Source organism: Bos indicus, chromosome 1 (assembly GCF_029378745.1).
Source record: "Bos indicus isolate NIAB-ARS_2022 breed Sahiwal x Tharparkar chromosome 1, NIAB-ARS_B.indTharparkar_mat_pri_1.0, whole genome shotgun sequence".
Lineage (NCBI taxonomy): Eukaryota > Metazoa > Chordata > Mammalia > Artiodactyla > Bovidae > Bos > Bos indicus.
In genome coordinates, this window is record NC_091760.1 from 148,961,372 (window position 1) to 148,981,953 (window position 20,582).

Consider the following 20,582-nt stretch of genomic DNA (forward strand, 5'->3'; position numbering starts at 1 on the left):
TCATTGAGTTCACATTCTCTCTCTTCTTGTACCCACTTCTTACCCTCTTTCCCAACCCTGACTTCCTAACCCAACAACTTCACTCAGATGGTTCAATTTATTCTTAAGTTGGGCATCTGGGGAAAGACAGATGTTCTTTTAAGAATCTTCTCGTTAGGTAGACAGTCAAGGAAAAATTAATAGGAACACCCAGGGGGCTGCATTCTAGTACTGACTTAGACCAAAGCTACATCATTGACCCTCCCTCCTGTTCTCTCTCTTTTTTTAATTGAAAGTATAGTTTATTTTGTAATATTAGTTTCTGGTGTGCAGCATGTGATTCAGAATTTTTACAGATAATACTCCAATAAAAGTGACTACAAAACAATGGCTATAGTTTCCTGTGCTGTTCAATAATATATCCTTATTGCTTGTCTCTTTTATATATAGTAATTTGCCTCTCTTAATCCCATAGCCCTATCTTGCTTAATGGTGGTGAGCTTTTTTTTGGTGTGTTAAGTAGGTAGTTGTACTTCTTATATAGGAAGTTGTGGGCTGCTGCATTGGTATATGTATGCTTATCAATACATTGAAATGTTTTCTTATATAAAGGCTGAGGGTTTGAGAGTGAGAACAGAACTGGGAGAAAAAGAATAGTGGGCTTAGGTTTTTTAAAGGCAGTGTCTTTGTGACTTTATCTTCCTTTATATTTATGTTTCTTTCTCTTGGAAAAATATTTTTATTACGTATCTGTGTAAGCTCTCTATATAATCCAAGGTCAACAGATCTTTCTGTAAAAGTCCAGGTGGTATTTTAGGCTCTGTGGACCCCACATACAGTCTCCGTGGCGTATTCATTCTTTGTTTTGTTCATGCGTTTAAAAATGCGAAACCAGTCTTGACTCACTTGCAGGCTGGACTTGGCTCTTTGTCGCTCCCTGGTGCAGTGTACACAGCACAAGCTCACGTGGTTAGGATAGTTCTCAGTGCCTCTGGTTTAGGGAACGGGGAAAAAGTACTTTGTGTTTGGGACAGGACACATTTTAAAATCTCTTCTTAAGATCAGTTTTTTTTTTCCTTCAACAGATTCATGCCGAACTCCTGTTTCCAAAAACCCCTGTGTCAAGTCAAACCTTTACTCCCGTTAAGGAAGGTGTTCCACGAGGACATCTTTCAGAAGTAGCAAATACTTACTCAACAAGGCTTATAAATCATCATCGGGGTTCACCCCAGTCTGAACCTGAGAATAACAGGTCAGTGGCTAAAATGTGTTTTTCGACTTGGGAAACAAGTATGAGACAGCCTTTACTTGACACTTTTATGGCAATAATGCACTGCTAAGAAAGTGTAGTTTATACGCATATTAAACAATTCTTACGGATGAGTTGGTTTTTGTTCAGTTGCTAAGTCATGTCCGACTCTTTTGCAACCCCATGGACGTAGCGCGCCAGGCTCCTTCTGTCCATGGGATTTCTCAGGCAAGGATACTGGAGTGGGTTGCCATTTCCTAAACCAGGGGATCTTCCCAATCCAGGAATCAAACCCATGTCTCCTGGGTGGGCAGGCGGATTCTTTACTGCTGCGCCACAAGGGAAGCCATAAGGATGAGGTATTTTGCTTTTATTGTCTAAACTTACCTCTACCCTACTTATGTTACTGTTTAAATCAATTAAAAGAATATTTTTTTTCATTGTGGAAATTGATCGTATTGTCACTTCTTTGCAGTTCTGTATAGTGAGGAAATTCCTGCTTTTAAGATTATCGGTATCTGAGTAAAGAAGAACACGAAGCAATGGCAGCTCACAGTGCAACAGTATAATGTCAGCTGTGACCCATACGTTCTCAGCATAGCCCGTGACATGTTATGTACTTGGATGAGTGGAATGAAGAAGGAGAGAAAGATGTATGATAACCTGAAGTGAACAGTTAGCGCTCTTGACCGGAATGGTCAGGGAATGCTTTATGATGAGGCGGTGCTAGGTTGGTTCCTGAAATTCTAAAAGCAGTACTCTGCACAGGTTGCCTTTACAAAGTGAATAGAAGGAACACAGGTGAAGAATGAAGACTGTGATGCCAGTTAACTAATACATCAGACTCTGTATGGATTTGTTGTTTGAAGAGAAACACTGAAACGAGATTCTCTGAAATAGTGATACCAGACGTTCTGAGAGGTTTTTCTTTAATTTGTTAATTTCTTTTTGTCTGTGCTGGGTCTTCGCCACCGCGAGGGCTTTTTCTCTAGTTGCGGTGCACGAGCCTCTCGTCGTGCAGTGGCCCCTCTACTTGTGGAGCAGGCTCCAGGGCTGGCGGGCTTCGGTAGTCATAGCATGTGGACCCAGCAGTTGTGGTGTGTGGGCCCCGCTGCCCCAAGGCATGTGGGATCCTCCTGGGTTAGGAATTGAACCCACGTCTCCTGTACTCGCAGGTGGATTCTTTACCACTGAGCCGCCAGGGAAGGCCTTCAAAAGAATTTTTGAAAGTTGAGAAAAGATTCAAAATAACTGCCTTTATGCATATATACATCATGGAGGGCATGTTTTGAAATAGTTTGCTGTTTATATATAGCCTGCATTTTGAGATCTTGTTTTGTGGCTGGATTGCTGCTTAACTGAGAACATGTGTGAATTTTTTTAAACTAGTCTCCATGATATTCTTGGCTTTTCTTCATAAAGCTGGTTCCAGACAAAGTAAGAAAAAAGTAAATTTTTTGTAATGTTTACAGACAAGGTAATAGAATTTATCTTTAAAAGTGACTACCATCACTAGAGGAGGGTATGACAACCCACTCCAGTATTCTTGCCTGGAGAATCCGGTGGACAGAGGAGCCTGGCAGGCTGCAGTCCATGGGGTCGCAAAGAGTCAGACAGGACTGAAGCGACTTGAGTGCACACACATAGCCACCAAAATGGTAGAAGAGAACAGAGCGAGATTTTTCATTTGTAAACCTCTGTTCCTAAATTCATAGAGCCAAAGTCTATGGGGAGATGGTCCCTAAACTAAGTCTTGACAAACAGGAATTAGCCTGGTAAGAAAAAGAACAGGGCAACTTCTAATTAAATGCTCAACTGCTTGGATCACTAGACTGTCTCAGAACTTGGAAGCACTGGACATTTCTGAAGGTGGGAAACTGGGGGTAAGACCAGGAGGCTACTATGAGAGTTCAGGGGAGGGTAGTTCCCTGGGCCTTTTCACAGCCTGCAAAGGCCAGAAGTGCTGCTGCTCTTCCTCTGTCAGAAGGTAGGGAGCTTACTCTCTGGAGCAGCTTTCACTGCCACTGTTTCGGAAGCAGAAGGAGTCGGGGAGTGTTTGAATACTGAATGGTGAGGAGCCTGTCTCCCCTCCTCCCCTCCCTGGCTCCCAAGAGGAAGGCCCTAGGTGATGATGATGGCTTCCTTGGGCTCCCACACCCAGCCCTCACTGCTTCCAGTCCGAAATAGAGATATAGCCGAGGGTCCCCAGAGGCACATAGCTCAAACAAAGGGAGCAGAAGAGACCATGCGGAACTAACTTAGAGCTGGGCAGATGTTTAACAGGTAACTCTCCCAGAAGGAGGAGATAAATGGAAGACAGGAAACAGAAGACAGGGTACTGGAGGGACCAACCTCTGAATAAGGGTATTCCAAAATGGGACATCAGAGAAGGGAGGAAATAATGGAAGAAAGGCTTAATTTCCACAGTGTAATGTCTGGGGAAAGATAAGAAATATCATCATGAAGTTTTAAAGCACTTGGGGAAAAGAATTTTTTGTTTAAGAGAGAATGCAGGCTATATTCAAAAGATCAGGAATCAGAGTGGCAGGAACAGTGACTGGAAGATAATGATGGGATGATGCTTTTAGAGTTTCGAGAAAGTAATTCCCAACCTGGAAGTCTGTATAAAAACCAAACCATTAGTGAACTTGAGAGGTGAAAAGAATATTTTCACTGTGCAATATTTTACATTTTTTATGTCATGTGTACCCTTTCTCAAGTTCTTATTGAAGATTATGCCCCACCCCCATACGAGAGAGTAAGCCTAAGGAAAGGGGAGATCTTTCTCGAGAAATGAGGTCTTAACACCTAAGACCCAAGTGGCAAATCAGTACAAATATCCCTCTTAGGTGGGACAAAAAGTGATCAATTGGTGATAAACTCACAGAAAACTAATCAGATGAAGAAAACAAGGCAGTTTTTAATGCAGGGGAAATTGTTTTCCATGAAAGGGTAGGGCATGCTGGTTTACCTTGTGACCCACCTTTGATCCCTGAATGTTGATGGAATTACGATGGACAGATGGGAATGGCAGTGCCATTCAGTGACCTCTAGGTTACAGACAGCACTCCTGGGGTGAGTGGTGGTATTCTGTTTCAAGATGTTAAATTGAAATGCCAGAAGACATCAAATGAGATAAATTGGCAGTATAAGGATGTGGTACTTTGAAGAGGTCTTAATAGTCTTGTTTCCTCATCTGTAAAAGGAGACAATAATCTCTGCTTTATTAAATCATTGATATTTTTCTTTTGATATTTTGATATTCAAAATATTCTGCAAATAGATTGTTTAAAAAAATGAACGTGGGCATTTCTTAGAATTCAAGATAGATTACTTCAAGGTCATCTTATTTTTTTCCATATCTACATTTTATAATCCTATATTTCATATATGAAATTTTTTCCAGCCTGAAACGAAGACTCCCTACTCGCTCCTCAATTTTGAATGCAAAGAATCGGAGATTGAGTAATCAAGTATTTGAAAATTCTCATCAAGATGATGATGATGATGAAGATGTCATCATCTTAGAAGAAAACAGCACTCCCAAGCCTGCAGGAGATGATGATACTGAAGTGAAATTGCAGCAGAGCCCCATGGAGCAGAGTGGTGTGGAAGTGGAGCCTGTGGGTGACAGTGAACCTTGTGGCCAGACTGGCTCCACAGGTACTTCGACATCCCAGTGTGATCAGGGAACTACCACAGCCACCCAGACTGAAGTGCCAAGTTTAGTCGTTAAAAAGGAAGAGACTGTTGAAGATGCGATAGATGTAAGAAATGACACAGCCGCACTGCCAGCCTGTGTGGAAACTGAAGGAAAGACACATGAAACCCAGGGAACCTTTGATAAATCTGCTAGTGACGCTAGTTGCAAGTTAAATGAACTAAGAAATGAGCTGCTTCTCGTTACCCAAGAAAAAGAAAATTATAAAAGACAGTGCCACATGTTCACTGAACAAATCAACGTGTTACAGCAGAGGATACTGGAAATGAATAACAAATACGTGAAGAAGGAAACTTGCCATCAGTCTACTGAAACTGATGCTGTATTTTTACTGGAAAGTATTAACGGTAAACCTGAAAGTCCAGACCATGTGGTGTCTCAGTATCGTCAAGCCTTGGAAGAAATCGAAAGGCTGAAAAAGCAGTGTAGTGCTTTGCAACATGTAAAGGCTGAATGCAGTCAGTGTTCCAGTAGTGAGAGTAAAAGTGAGGTGGACGAAATGGTTGTGCAGCTTGATGACGTATTTAGACAGCTGGACAAATGCAGTGTTGAGAGGGACCAGTATAAAAGCGAGGTGAGTTCTATCCCTCAGTGTAAGGAGAGGTGTAGGTGTCCAGGGGCATCCCAGCCTTAACTCCCCAGTTGCTAGATTGCAATAAATCGCTTCATAATATTTCCATTTCTCGACTACCTGCTAATCCACTGGTTCTCGACTGGGAGTGGTCCTGATGTGGGCATCTGGAAATGCATAAGGTCATTGTGGTTCTTTCAGCATCTTGAAGGCATGGGCAGTGATGGAATTGAAAGGGTGGGGACCACGTCTGGTAAATGTCCTGTATATACAGGACCCTGCTGTACCACAAGGGATCATCCTGCTGATTGGCCCTGAGACAGTCAGTTACTAATACACTGGGAGTTCCATGTTATTTGTAAGCTTGAAAATAACCATATGAGGTAGATGACGATGTTTGTTATTGTTGTTCAGCCACTAAGTCGTGTCCGACTCTTTGTGACCCCATGGACTGCAGCACACCAGGCTTCCCTGTCCGTCACCAACTCCTGACCTTGCTGAAACTCATGTCCATCAAGTTGATGATGTTATCCAACCATCTCATCCTCTATCATCCCCTTCTCCTGTCCTCAATCTTTCTCAGCATCAGAGTGTTTTCAAATGAGTCGGTTCTTCACATGAGGTGGCCAAAGGATTGGAGTTTCAGCTTCAGCATCAGTCCTTCCAATGAATATTCAGGACTGATTTCCTTTAGGGTGGACTGATTGGATCTCCTTGCAGTCCAAGGGACTCTCTAGAGATTTCTCCAGCACCACAATTTAAAAGCATCAGTTCTTTAGCACTCAGCCTTCATTATGGGCCAACTCTCACATCCGTACGTGACGACTAGAAAAACCATAGCTCTGACTCTTTGGACCTTTGTTGGCAAAGTGATGTCTCTGCTTTTTAATAGGCTGTCTAGGTTTGTCATAACTTTCTTCCAAGAAGAAAGTGTGTTTTAATTTCATGGCTGCAGTCACCATCCCTGGTGATTTTGGAGCCCAGGAAAATAAAATCTGTCACTGTTTCCACTTTTTCCCCATCTATTTGCCAAGAAGTAACAGGACCAGATGCTATAATCTTCTGTTTTTTGAATGATGAGTTTTAAACCAGCTTTTTCTCTCTCCTTTTTCACCGTCATCAAGAGGCTGTTTAGCTTTCCGCCATTAGGGTGGTTTCATCTGCATATCTGAGGTTAGTGATATTTCTCCCCGCAGTCTTGAGTTTCATCCAGCCTGGCATTTTGCATTACTCTGCATGTAAGTTAAATAAGCAGGGTGACAATATATACCCTTGACGTACTTCTTTTCCAGTTTTGAACCAGTCCATTGTTTCATGTCTGTTTTTAACTCTTTGCTTCTTGACCTGCATACAGGTTTCTCAGGAGGTAGGTAAGGTAGTCTGTCTGGTATTCCCACCTCTTTAAGAATTTTCCACAGTTTGTTGTGATCCACACAGTCAAAGGCTTTAGCATAGTCAGTGAAGCAGAAGTAAATATTTTTCTGGAATTCTCTTGCTTTTTCTCTGGTCCATTGGATGTTGGCAATTTGATGTCTGGTTCCTCTCCCTTTTCTAAATCCAGCTTGTACATCTGAAAGTTCTTGGCTCACAAACTTTTGAAGCCTAGCTTGAAGGATTTCGAGCATTACTTTGCTAGCATGTGAAATTAGTGCAATTGTACAGTAGTTTGAACATTCTTTGGCATTGCCCTTCTTTGGGATTGGAATGAAAATTAACCTTTTCCAGTCCTGTGGCCACTGCTGAGTTTTCCAAATTTGCTGGCATATTGAGTACAGCACTTTGACAGCATCATCTTTTAGGATTTGAAATGCCTCAATTGAAATTCTGTCACCACTACTAGCTTTGTTCGTAGTGATACTTCCTGAGGCCCACTTGACTTCACATTCCAGGATGTCTGGCTCTAGGTCAGTGATCACACATTGTGATTATCTGGGTCGTGAGGATCTTTTTTTGTACAGTTCTGTTTTCTTGCCACCTCTTCATGATATCTTCTGCTTCTGTTAGGTCCATACTGTTTCTGTCTTTTATTGTGCCCATCTTTGCTTGAAATATTCCCTTGATATCTCTTATTTTCTTGAAAAGATCTCTAGTCTTTCCCATTCTATTGTTTTCCTCTGTTTCTTTGCATTGTTCACCGAGGAAGGCTTTCTTATCTCTCCTTGCTATTCTTTGGAACTCTGCATTCATATGGGTATATCTTTCCTTTTCTCCTTTGCCTTTAGCTTCTCTTTTCCCAACTATTTGTAAGGCCTCCTCAGACAGCCATTTTGCTTTCTTGCATTTCTTTTTCTTGGGGATGGTTTTCATCACCACCTCCTGTAGAATGTCACAAACCTCCATCCATAGTTCTTCAGGCACTCTGTCTATCCGATCTAATCCCTTGAATCTATTCGTCACTTCCATTGTATATGCATAAGGGATTTGATTTAGGTCGTACCTGAATGGTCTAGTGGGTTTCTCCTACTTTCTTCAATTCAGGTCTGAATTTTGCAATAAGGAGTTCGTGATTTGAGCCACAATTAGCTTTCGGTCTTGTTTTTGTTGAATGTGTAGAGCTTCTCCATCTTCGGCTGCAAAGAATATAATCAATCTGATTTCAGTGTTGACCATCTGGTGACGTCCATGTGTAGAGTCGTCTCTTGTGTTGTTGGAAGAGGGTGTTTGCTATGACCAGTGCATTCTCTTGGCAAAATTCTATTAGCCTTTTCCCTGCTTCATTTTATACTCCAAGGCCAAATTTGCCTGTTACTCCAGGCTCTTGACTTCCTACTTTTGCATTCCAGTGCCCTATGATGAAAAGGACATCTTTTATGGTGTTGGTTCTAAAAGGTCTTGTAGGTCTTCCTTTAAGTGAAACTAAACAAGTGAAACTTTATAGCATGCTGTTTTTTGTCTACGTTTTCTTGGTTTTCTTTTTGAGTGTAAAGTGAAAGTGTTAATCGCTCAGTCATATCCGACTCTTTGCGATCCCGTAGACTGTAGCTTGCCAGGCTCTTGTGTCCATAGAATTCTCCGGGCAAGAATACTGGAGTGGGTTGCCATTCCTGTCTCCAGGGGTTCTTTCCAGACCAGGTCTCCTGGTCTTTCTTTACTGTCTGAGCCACTAGGGTAGTGTCTTAATTTTTTGATGGAGATTTTCATCAAGCAGGGTTTTGTACATTTCTTAGCTTAAATTTGCACTTTGATAGTAGTATTTTAAAATTTTACAGTTATAAAATTAATTTTTTGTCAGATTGAATTATTGGAAGTGGAAAAATCACAAATCCGTTCGCAGTGTGAAGAACTGAAAGCTGAAATTGAACAATTAAAATCTGCAAGTGGACAAGTAGGAGCTGATGTATCAACTTCAAGTAACATCGAGGAGTCTGTAAATTACACTGATGGGGAAAGGTAATATGAGATGAGGCAGTTTGGCTGGGGCTGCAGTTCTGGTTAGCATGATACTTGCTGCTGCTAAGTCGCTTCAGTCGTGTCCGACTGCACAACCCCACAGGCGGCAGCCCACCAGGCTCCCCCGTCCCTGGGATTCTCCAGGCAAGAACACTGGAGTGGGTTGCCATTTCCTTCTCCAATGCATGAAAGTGAAAGTGAAGTCACTCGGTCATGTCTGACTCTTCGCGACCCCAGGGACTGCAGCCTACCAGGCTCCTCCATCCATGGGATTTTCCAGGCAAGAGTACTGGAGTGGGGTGCCATTGTCTTCTCCCTAGTACTCCTCAAAGCTTGTTCTATCAAAAGAAGTTGCTCACTGCTGTTATCCCAGCATTACGATAGATACGAAAAGAAGTACATGTCATCATCCTTTCCTTCAGGGAACTAACAGTTTAGTGAACCTAAGTAAAATAGGAATTGAAAGGAATAAAGCTTTGATTGGTCAGAGTGGTTAGGAGTATTTTGGGGTGAGAAACTGAAAATTGTCCCAGATGTTAAAGAATTAGGCAGTGACTAGAGGATAAGGGTCCATTTCATGAAACTTAGTTTTTTACCTTGATTTCTTTCTGTATTTACTTGGCAATACTTATTTATGGTTTGCTGTCTCATTTAACTACATGCCTTCTGCAATTTTAACTTAGGAAATCCATAATTACTGAAAATTGCCATTACAGGTGATAATAAGGAAGAAGTTCTGTGAAAATAAGAAAACAATAAATGAATGATTACTCTCAGTAAGGTATTAAATGGACTTGGGGTTCTGACAGTATTGGTGGTTATTATTCAAAAATATTCATTAAGAAAAAAGAAAAGTCAGTAAGGGATAAAGTTGTATAACCCTTCCTACTAATGTAATAAGACTTGGTACCTAAAACATACTGTTGTTGGGAAATAGTTTACCATCCTTACCTGACATTTAAGTTTTTGAAGGATTTCACTAAACCTGTTTATGGAAATAGAATGAATAGAATAGTACATATAACTATGGGGCCAAAAGTTCGGAAAATAAACTCCCAACTGGTGTTTCGGAAAACGTTAACCACAAACATCTGTAGTACTTGTAAAATACAGATCCTTGGGCCAAAGTATGGGTTATTGAATTGGAAACTTTTAAACAGTTTTCCAGATGATCCACTTGCACACTGAACTTTGAGTCATTGATGATCACTTAGATTTGTGCTTTCCAAGACAGTATAGCCACATTTGGCCACTGGCACTTGACATGTAGCTAGTCTGAGTTGAGATGTGCTTTAAGTATGAAATACATGCTGGATTTTGATGCCCTCATATTCAAAAAAAGGAGAAGAAAACGCCTCAATATTTTGATTATATGATGAAATGATATTTCATATGTAACTTAAATTTATTGCTTCATTTTAGTTTTTAATGTGGCTACATTCTTTAAAATTGCATGTGGAGCTCACAGTGCTTTCTCTCAGTGCCGTTACATACACTGAAATAGGGTCTTGTGATGTGTCCTGTAGAGAAGGGGAGTTAGCCAGGAGAGTCCAAAGACTTAAAGGATAGGAAGGTCAGAGATGGCCGTAGGGTCATCCTGGGACTTTGTCTGTTTTTTATATAGAAATTAGGCATCTGATTGAAGATGAGTGGGTAAGCTTGGACAGAAAGCAACTGTTATGGGAATGGTATAAAATTTTATCCAAGATCCAATGGAATCCTAAGATAAGCTCACAAACCAAATGTAAAATCTCATTTTTGTGTGTTGTCAACCTAAAGATGAGCATCTTGTTCCTTCAGAGATTTCTACCCTAGAAAGATCAGTGTCTAAACTAAAGATGAGATCAGATCAGTCGCTCAGTCGTGTCTGACTCTTTGCGACCCCATGAATCGCAGCACGCCAGGCCTCCCTGTCTATCACCAACTCCCGGAGTTCACTGAGACTCACGTCCATCGAGTCAGTGATGCCATCCAGCCATCTCATCCTCTGTCGTCCCCTTCTCCTCCTGCCCCCAATCCCTCCCAGCATCAGAGTCTTTGCTTCTTATACTTTGGAGGAGACAGAATAGAAACAACTGTAACATTCTCTTAATCCGTGTGTTTCACTCAATCTTCAAGGAAAGACCACTTGCTGAATAGTTGTAGGTATGTATCTAAAATCCAGAATGTTGATATTCAGATAGCTACATGTATGGAAATCAGGAAGGAATGATAATGATCATTTAATCTAGAGTTTCCCAGTGTTTATAATGAATTCATAGTACAATTAATAGTGAACTTTAGTATGTGATAGGTTCAGAGAAATCCTGCATTTAAAAAAGATCTTGTTTAACATTATTTAACCCAAAGTTTATTAAGCTTAGTTAAGCACAAATCCATTTATACAACTATGGATATCTCATAACCAGATATCTCATACCGTAACCAGAACATGGTTTAGGGAACTGTTGAGTTTACTTTCCTCAGAAGGAAGCTGAAACTCAAAGAGCTACGTCTTATTCTTAGACCAGTGTTCTCACTAGTATATCAATACTCTTTTCCAGGTAATAACAAGATTTTCAGTTGTAAATAGCATCTTGTTATTTATGTATTTACCAGTCCACATTTTTTCTAGTCTCGAATTAAAATTATATTAGTTGGAACCAAACAGAGCCACTAGTTTTATGAAACATTCTATTTACCAACAGATAAATATTTAGTTGTTAAATAATAAATTATTAAGTGAATTATTAAATCCAGTTCTCTTGAGGAAGTTTTGCTTTTCATTTAGTTTGTGTGCCATTCTAGAGATTCCATTTTAATATTTCTCTTAAATTTTAAGCCCTACGTGAATATTAAGCTGTATTATTATAATGTTCATCTAATAGGTGTAATATTTGTATTTTCAGCCTCAAACTTCGATCTCTTCGAGTTAACGTAGGACAGCTCCTGGCCATGATTGTACCTGATCTCGATCTTCAGCAAGTGAATTACGATGTTGATGTAGTTGATGAGATCTTAGGACAAGTTGTGGAACAAATGAGTGAAATCAGTAGTACTTAAAGTGTATTTGAGATAATGAAAAATATTTGCTCAGTCTTCGGGTTGTACAGCTTTCAAAATGTAAACAATTTTGTTATAAGTATGATAGGTAACAGACTGAAGAACCATATTCTTTGCTGTATTCTATGCATTCAAGTGTGGACACAAATACTGTGTACACATTATCACACCTTTTGAAATGCCTGTGAATCATTGATATTGAGCAGCTACACAGCTAACTCATGATTCTGCTTTGAAATGTAAATACTTATAATTAAGTCTGCACATATTTTTTTAATCACCCTAATGGACTCAAGTGTTTTTCACCAAGAGGTTTTCAGGTTGCCCCTAACCTTTGTGCAATCTTTTCTGGTTCCCTAAAGTGTATTTTTCTCTGACTTGGGGGCTGTGCCATAATACAAATGGAAATGTTACCTTTGATTTTCTTACAGAAAAGTTTAAAACAGGGTTTTTTAAAATGGAATAACATTCCTGATAAGTTTGAAGTGAATTGAGCATTAATGTTTCTTTTTTTATAAATTCTTATTTCCTGAAGTATTTTATTCATGAAAAGAAAGTAAAGCAGAAACTCCATTTTTGCCGGGATGTTTTGTGTGTTGAGATTGCCAATCATGATCAAACGCAAAGTGTTTTTTACAGAAAAAAGCAACGATTTTTAGTATAAAAGTATCAAAAATATTAAACGTCCCACCACATTTACCTTGAAGCCCATTTTTGGCTGCTTAGTTCGCATGGAGTGGGCACAATAATTGTTTAATATTTCTTTTTGTGAAATTTCCTGTACAGCCTTTTGTAGAATTACTACAGGTTAATATGAGTTGAGGAAGACAATCTTTCTCCAGCAGTACTGCATACTTTTTATTATATTGCAAACCTAAGTGTTTTGTATCCTGGAGTTAAGCAGCAAACAACCTAGGATTATAGTATTACATGCCCTAAAAATTATGCTTTATTGGTCCCATGTTTTGTGCAATTATAAAGAGATGGCTTTCTATTAAGTATAACTGTGTATATAATTAAGAATCGTATTTTCCACAACTAAAATGTGCATTATTTTTTTCAAAGTTTTATCATTGCTATTTATTTTTACTTTTGTTTCTGAACATTGAATACATGTTCCTTTTATATGCTTAATTACATGTCTGTCAGGTACAATGTTAAATTTTTATTGTACATTAACTTCTAGAAAAAGCAAATAAGTGAAATTTTATTTGCTTGATAAGGTAATTGAAAGTGTATTTTTGGTATGAAGCTGGTTTTCTGTCACAATTGTATCTCCTCAGAATTTAAAAATCTTGTAATAAAATAAAAATATATATGATGGCTAACATTTCAGATATTACTTTTAAGGAATTCTATATTCAAGTTATATTTTGAAAACTAAGATTGTGTCTGTTAAGACCCTCAAGTTGAGCTCATTATATTCATTAGAAGTTACATTTAGAAGACTAATACTGTTTGTTTCCATTAAGATTCTCAGACTGGGCTCACCTTGAGAGTGTGTGTGTGCATTTTACACTGAAAAAGAAACTTTCTTTGTATAAATCATTTTAAAAAACCTTGCCTAAATGAGAGCAGCTGTGTATAGCATGTCTAAGTTTGTGAATATTTATGTAGCACTTATTTCTGGAATTTGCAATTTTCCCTTTCCTTTTGGTCAGCTATATTCTTGCAGAAATCCATATTATATGGCTGTTAACTGGCTTAATGGGAAAATTAATCATAGAATTAGTAAGAGAAACTTGCTTGCTAAGTTGATTCTTTGACTATATTTAACCTAATATTCACTCTTTAAGAAAATATTGCCAAGATAAGACTGAAAATGTGGCTAGCAGATTTAAGAGAACAACATGGACCCACATCGCGTATATTGAGGTACCTCTACTTCTTTTTTGTTGTTGTTAAATTTTTTAAAAGGCTAGTGTGGGAGGAGTGTGCCGCTTAAACCACTTGTTTAAAGCTTTAAAACAAAAACAGTATGAGGACGTAAACTAGAATTGCCCACAGTCCCTACAGACAAGACCTCAACAGAGACTACAGACTCAGCGAACGCTAAATGTTCTCACAGCAAGGCCAGTGTGGCACATCGCTGTTGCCTTTATTGGCCTCAATTCCTACTGTGAGCAGGAGGCGCTGGTGACTGCCCACAGTCTCCGACACTTGACTTGTGCTATTGCACGACCCATTAGGTCATTATTTGACATGGAGGAATAATCAAAGGTGATACGTACTGGTGGTTCTCCACTGGCTGCATTTTAGAATCACTTGTGGGGTTCTTAGGAATCCCAGTGTGAGGATGCTCCCCGTACTATAAGAGTTTTGAGGGTTGAACCAATTGTCAAGACTTTTTTTAAGGCCTCCCAGTGCACTATCAGAGCCAAGAGCCATTGAGCTACACCCTCTAGTGATGAGTGTGAGTGTTGAAGTCAGGTGGTTCCTGAAACCAACCCAGAATCTGCATGGCCACTTTCTCACTGCGGTACGAGGTCAGGGAAAGGGAAGCAGAGCTGGTGCCCAAGTTAGAAATATAAATAACAACAGAATGGTATACTGTGAAAAGACTTCCCCACTGCCTCCCTGCAGGTGACCAGTATTTTTTTGTATGTCCTTCCAGAAAATATTAGCTGCATACATATACACATTCATATATATGCATTCAGTTTCTATTAAATTTTATATCTTTATATTTGATTATATATTTGTATCAAATCTACACAGGTATTATACCATGTAATTGGTAACATTTCCATATTACTCTTTGAACAGCTTTAGTAGCATTTTAAAATGACATGAATACGCTCCCAGTGTTCCTTTTCTTTCTTTCTGGAAAAAACACTACTGTGAAAATAAATACCCACCACACATACTTTTTCAGGCGTATCCAGAATGTAAATTCCTTGTCATGAATACTGATTGGTCAAAGAGTATATGGTATGTTAATTTTAATAAATGTTGCCATCCAGAAATCGTTGTACTTAAACTCCTATGAAAAATAAATGTACGAGTGTGTTTCTTCCTATCTCCATCAAACTTACTAATAGTATGTTGGAAAATGGCAGCTTGCATTTCTTTGTCCCAGGTTGAACATGTTTTCATGTTTTATTGGCCACTTTAATTCCTTTTTCTGTGTTCTCCATCATAACTCTCTGCCACCTCTTTTGGATTCTTCAGTTTATTTTTTTTAAAGAAGCTGAGTGTCTGTTAATGTGGCCACAAATGGCTCCAAGCTTTCAGAAAACCTACTGTTGGTTAAATCTTACTTTGCACGGTGTTACACAGATTCATTGGGATGGAATGAGAGACTCACTGGAGTCGTGTTTTTCTGGCCCTTGAATAGCATGTGGCCTTATGGGTGCTGACCCCCATTTAGTAAAAAAATCCACATACTTTTGACCCCCCAAAGTTACTAATAACTTGATCAGAAGACTTACTGATGAATAGTCAAGTAGCGTATGTTATGTGGATCATTTACTGTATTCTTAAAGTAAGCTAGAGAAAGAGTCATAAGGAAAATGTTTAAAGTACTGTACTACCAGAACTTGTCATTTGTTTACAAAAAGATGGACCATCTCAGTGTGTACGTCAGTATTGTCTTGTGTGATAGATACTGAAAATGGGAAGGTAATGTGAAGAATTCATATTTATTTACAGGTATAATGATTCATGCACCGATAATGAAGAAGCAATAACATGATTGCTTTATGGCAGCCTAGTGTAACTGATATAATTGCTTCCTGGTAGCCTATTCTGTACACTAATAATTATCAAATTTTTATGGCATACAGTATTATAGTCATATTCTTAATACAGCATTGGAAATGTTGCAATTTTTTTTTTTTTTTTTTGAAACTTACCTGTGATGTTACGCAGTTCTACCATACTGTATGGTAATATAATTCTTTGAGAGCAAAGTTATAAAATAGGAAACAACACATTAATTTTATATTAAGTTTCACTCACCCTATAGTATCTATGTATATTTTATACTTTTATGACATACCTAAATTTTCCTTATTAAATAAATCATGCACTGTTATATATGAATTCTGAAGTATAAATGATTTACAACATGTTAATTTCAGGAGTACAGCACAGTGATTCAGTTATATATGTATATTTTTAGATTCTTTTCTCTTATAGGTTATTACAAAATACTGAGTATAGTTCCCTGTGCTATACAGTAGGTCTCTTTTGGTTAGTAATAAGTATATATTGATGGCAGCCAACTAATTCAGCCCTCTCCTCCAACTTTTTCTCAAATTTTTAGATATTTCTGGGTCGTGCAGCTCAACTGTATTTTTAAATTGTAATCTCGCCCCCAAATTTTCAGTATATTGAAAAAAATCCGCATGTAAGTGAACCCAGGCAGTTCAAGCCTGTGTTCAAAGGTCAACAGTATTTGTCTTTCGGACATTGGTCACAGCTCACAAAGAATGCCGTTAATATCCTTCCATTTGGCATAGAGGAAAATATATACTGTTTTCCAGGATTAATTTTGTGATCACAAAGTTAATTTACATATACTGGCCTCTAGAGAGAAATTCAAGACCAGAGAAGACAGTCCTGGTAAATTCAAGCCATTCAAATGCAGGTGAAGTTTTCAGGTGAGTGGAGTCATAGAGAATGAATTAGCTATTATAATGTGTGAACCACAAGTTAAATTTCCTGCACAAGCATTCTACTAAGAATGGGCTGAGTAAATTTAATTAGCTATTTCAAACAGATAAAACAAGTTGAAAGTTCAGTGTTAATTTCTTGCAAAGCTGTCAGGACTCAGTATTATGGTAACAATACATAGACTCAAAAGAACTTTGTACCACAACCTGGCTAATCCTTAGGTTGAGTGTCTTCAATAGGTAGGTGTTATCCAGAACTCGTATCCTCATAACAGTGTAATGGTGCTTTATATTCACAAAGTATTGAGTACATGAGTCAACAGTCTTACCTATGGGTTTCTTGTTAAATAGTGTTGAAAATTTTGGCCTGTGTTTTCAACTATGTGGCCGGTTTTCAAAGTGTTTGCTGTGATCTGAACCAGGGCTGACTGGAAGGAAGTTTGAGCTTTTTGTTTTCTTTTTTTGAATAGACAGTTGTCCCATGTTTTTTCGAGTCCCTTGGTGGAGTGTCTCTCTGTGCAGACAGCTGAGACACTAGAGGGGGCTCTTCCCAACTTGCTGTGTAACTTGTGAGTTGTCTGAGTAGCTCACAGTCTGACCTTTTCCTGGGCATAGAATTAGAGGGGTCTAGGGTCCAACTCAGCAGTGGCCACAGGACTGGAAAAGGTCAGTTTTCATTCCAATCCCAAAGAAAGGCAATACCAAAGAATGCTCAAACTACCGTACAATTGCACTCATCTCACACGCTAGTAAAGTAATGCTCAAAATTCTCCAAGCCAGGCTTCAGCAATACGTGAACCATGAACTTGCAGATGTCCAAGCTGGTTTTAGAAAAGGCAGAGGAACCAGAGATCAAATTGCCAGTATCCACTGGATCATCGAAAAAGCAAGAGAGTTCCAGAAAAAGATCTATTTCTGCTTTATTGACTATGCCAAAGCCTTTGTGTGGATCACAATAAACTGTGGAAAATTCTGAAAGAGATGGGAATACCAGACCACCTGACCTGCCTCTTGAGAAACCTATATGCAGGTCAGGAGGCAACAGTTAGAACCGGACATGGAACAACAGACTGGTTCCAAATAGGAAAAGGAGTACGTCAAGGCTGCATATTGTCACCCTGCTTATTTAACTTCTATGCAGAGTACATCATGAGAAACGCTGGGCTGGAAGAAGCACAAGCTGGAATCAAGATTGCCAGGAGAAATATCAATAACCTCAGATATGCAAATGACACCACCCTTATGGCAGAAAGTGAAGAGGAACTGAAAAGCCTCTTGATGAAAGTGAAAGAGAATGAAAAGTTCGGCTTAAAGCTCGACATTCAGAAAACGAAGATCATGGCATCTGGTCCCAGTGGAAACAGTATCAGACTTTATTTTTTTACGCTCCAAAATCACTGCAGATGGTGACTGCAGCCATGAAATTAAAAGATGCTTACTCCTTGGAAGGAAAGTTATGACCAACCTAGATAGCATATTGAAAAGCAGAGACATTACTTTGCCAACAAAGGTCTGTCTAGTCAAGGCTATGGTTTGTCCAGTGGTCATGTATGGATGTGAGAGTTGGACTGTGAAGAAAGCTGAGTGCCGAAGAATTGATGCTTTTGAACTGTGGTGTTGGAGAAGACTCTTGAGAGTCCCTTGGACTGCAAGGAGATCCAACCAGTCCATTCTAAAGGAGATCAATCCTGGGTGTTCATTGTAAGGACTGATGTTAAAGCTGAAACTCCAATGCTTTGGCCACCTCCTGAGGAGTTGACTCATTGGAAAAGACTCCGATGCTGGGAGGGATTGGGGGCAGGAGGAGAAGGGGATGATGGAGGATGAGATGGCTGGATGGCATCACTGACTCGATGGACGTGAGTTTGAGTGAACTCCGGGAGTTGGTGATGGACAGGGAGGCCTGGCGTGCTGCGATTCATGGGGTCGCAAAGAGTCGGACATGACTGAGCTACTGAACTGAAGTGACTGAACTGAGGGTCCATGGAGTCGCTAAGAGACACGACTGAGCGACTTCCCTTTCACTTTTCTCTTTCATGCATTGGAGAAGGAAATGGCAGCCCACTCCAGTATTCTTGCCTGGAGAATCCCAGGGACAGGGGAGCCTGGTGGGCTGCCGTCTATGGGGTCACACAGAGTCAGACACAACTGAAGCGACTTAGTAGCAGCAGGGCAATAATAAATACTATATATCATTACATATTATCTATAATTACATTATGTAAACTATATGATAATATTCACTGTAATCACTTAACCGGTAGTTTCTCATTTTCTACTAGTTTACTGTGTTCTTAAATTTTTTTTTTTCAGTATCAGATATTTTAAGCTCTATAATGGAAATTTTGGGGGTTTTTTTTGGGAGGTGCATACTGGGTGGCTTATGGGATCTTAGTTTCCTGACCAGCAATGGAACCAGGGCCCCCAGCAGTGGAAGCACAGGGTCCTAACCACTGGACCACCAGGGAATTCCCTCTATAATGGGAATTTTCAAATGTATACAAAAGTACAGAAACTGTTCACTGCAGCCCTGTTTACAATAGTGAGGACATGGAAACAACCTAAATGTCCATCAACAGAAGAATGGATAAAGAAGATGTGGTACATAAATCCAATGGAATATTACTGAGCTATAAAAAAAGAATGAAATAATGCCATGTAGAGCAATGTGGATGGGACCTAGAGAGAGTCATTGCGAACTAAGAGAAAGACAAATATATGATATTGGTTATATGTGGAACCTAAAAAAGATACAAATGAACTTATCTGCAGAACAAATAGATTTATAGATGTAGAAAACAAATTTATGGTTAACGGGGTAAAAGGAAGAGGGAGGGATAAATTGGGAGATTGGGATTGATATATACACACCACTATATATAAAATAGATAACCAAGGACTTACTGTATAGCATGGGGAACTCTTCAGTACTCTGTAATGGCCTATGGGGAAAAGAATCTAAAAAAGTGGGTGTATGTGTAACATTCACTTTGCTGTACACCTGAAACTAAAAACATTGTAAATCAACTATACTCCAATAAAAAGGAAAGTAGAAAAACTGTTACAATGAACTCATGTGCACCCATCACTTCAACAGTTTCCAACTCATGGTCAATCTTGTTTTACCTGTATTCCCATTAACATCCCTCTGGTAATAATTTGTGTGTGTGATTGTAAATATTGACTAATTTTTTATTGTGGAAGTATATACCATTTTTAAGTGTATGATTCAGAGGCATGCAGTACATTCATATCATTGGGCAACTACCTACACCATCCATTTCCAGAACTTTTTCATCATTTCGAATAAACTGTGTATCCTGTAAACAATAACTCCCCATTCCCACCTGTCCCCTGGTGGCTTCTGCTTTCTAGCTCTACAAATTTGCTTATTCTAGATATCTAAGTGGAATCATAACGTATTTGTTCTTTTGTGTCTGGCTTATTTCACTTTGCATAACATTTTTAAGGTTCATCTATATTGTTGCAAATATCAGTTTGATTCCTTTTTAAGGCTGAATGATACTCCATTGTATGGATGTACCATATTTTATCCATTCATGCATCCATGGACATTTAAGTTGGTTCCACTTTTTGCTATTAAGAATGCTGCTATGGACACTATTGTATAAATATCTATTGTTGTCTTTGCTTTTAATTCTTTTGGGTACATACCTAGGAGTGGAATCTTCCTTTTTTTCCCTCCTCTTATCTGTGCTTTTCAAACAACTAGATTATCTACAGCACATATTAGTCATTCCCACTCCCAAGTCCTCTAAATTCTAGCCATAACTCAAGAGAACATCTAAAAACTACATTGTCCTAGCTTCCTGTAGACTTAAGGACCATCCAGTCGTATTCATCAACATGAGACATCGTTTGTAGACAAATTGTATACCTTTTGTAAAACTGGCTAAAAGCGTTTGACTAGCATTTATATAAGAATCCATGACAACTCTTGACTAAAAATGCCAGAAAAGAAAAATTTTTTTAAAAGTCATCACAAGTTGGCTG

General features: G+C 39.0%; 1 protein-coding gene across 2 annotated transcripts in view; it reads left to right on the forward strand.

The window, feature by feature from the left end:
- Positions 1-14,971, forward strand: part of MORC3 (MORC family CW-type zinc finger 3) — a 44,269-nt gene extending 29,298 nt beyond the window's left edge. Inside the window, exons 14-18 of one of the 2 annotated variants that reach the window (XR_011568660.1) lie at positions 1,065-1,231; positions 4,635-5,523; positions 8,753-8,910; positions 9,627-9,691; positions 11,799-11,936. Coding sequence is in view for 1 of the 2 variants with exons in the window: in XM_070796712.1 (XP_070652813.1) it covers positions 1,065-1,231; positions 4,635-5,523; positions 8,753-8,910; positions 11,799-11,952 (1,368 nt within the window). In the remaining variant the exon portion in view is untranslated. Of the gene's footprint in view, positions 1-1,064; positions 1,232-4,634; positions 5,524-8,752; positions 8,911-9,626; positions 9,692-11,798 lie in introns of both variants that reach the window. The other variant, XM_070796712.1, reaches the window with a different exon arrangement.
- The last annotated feature ends 5,611 nt before the right edge of the window (positions 14,972-20,582 follow it).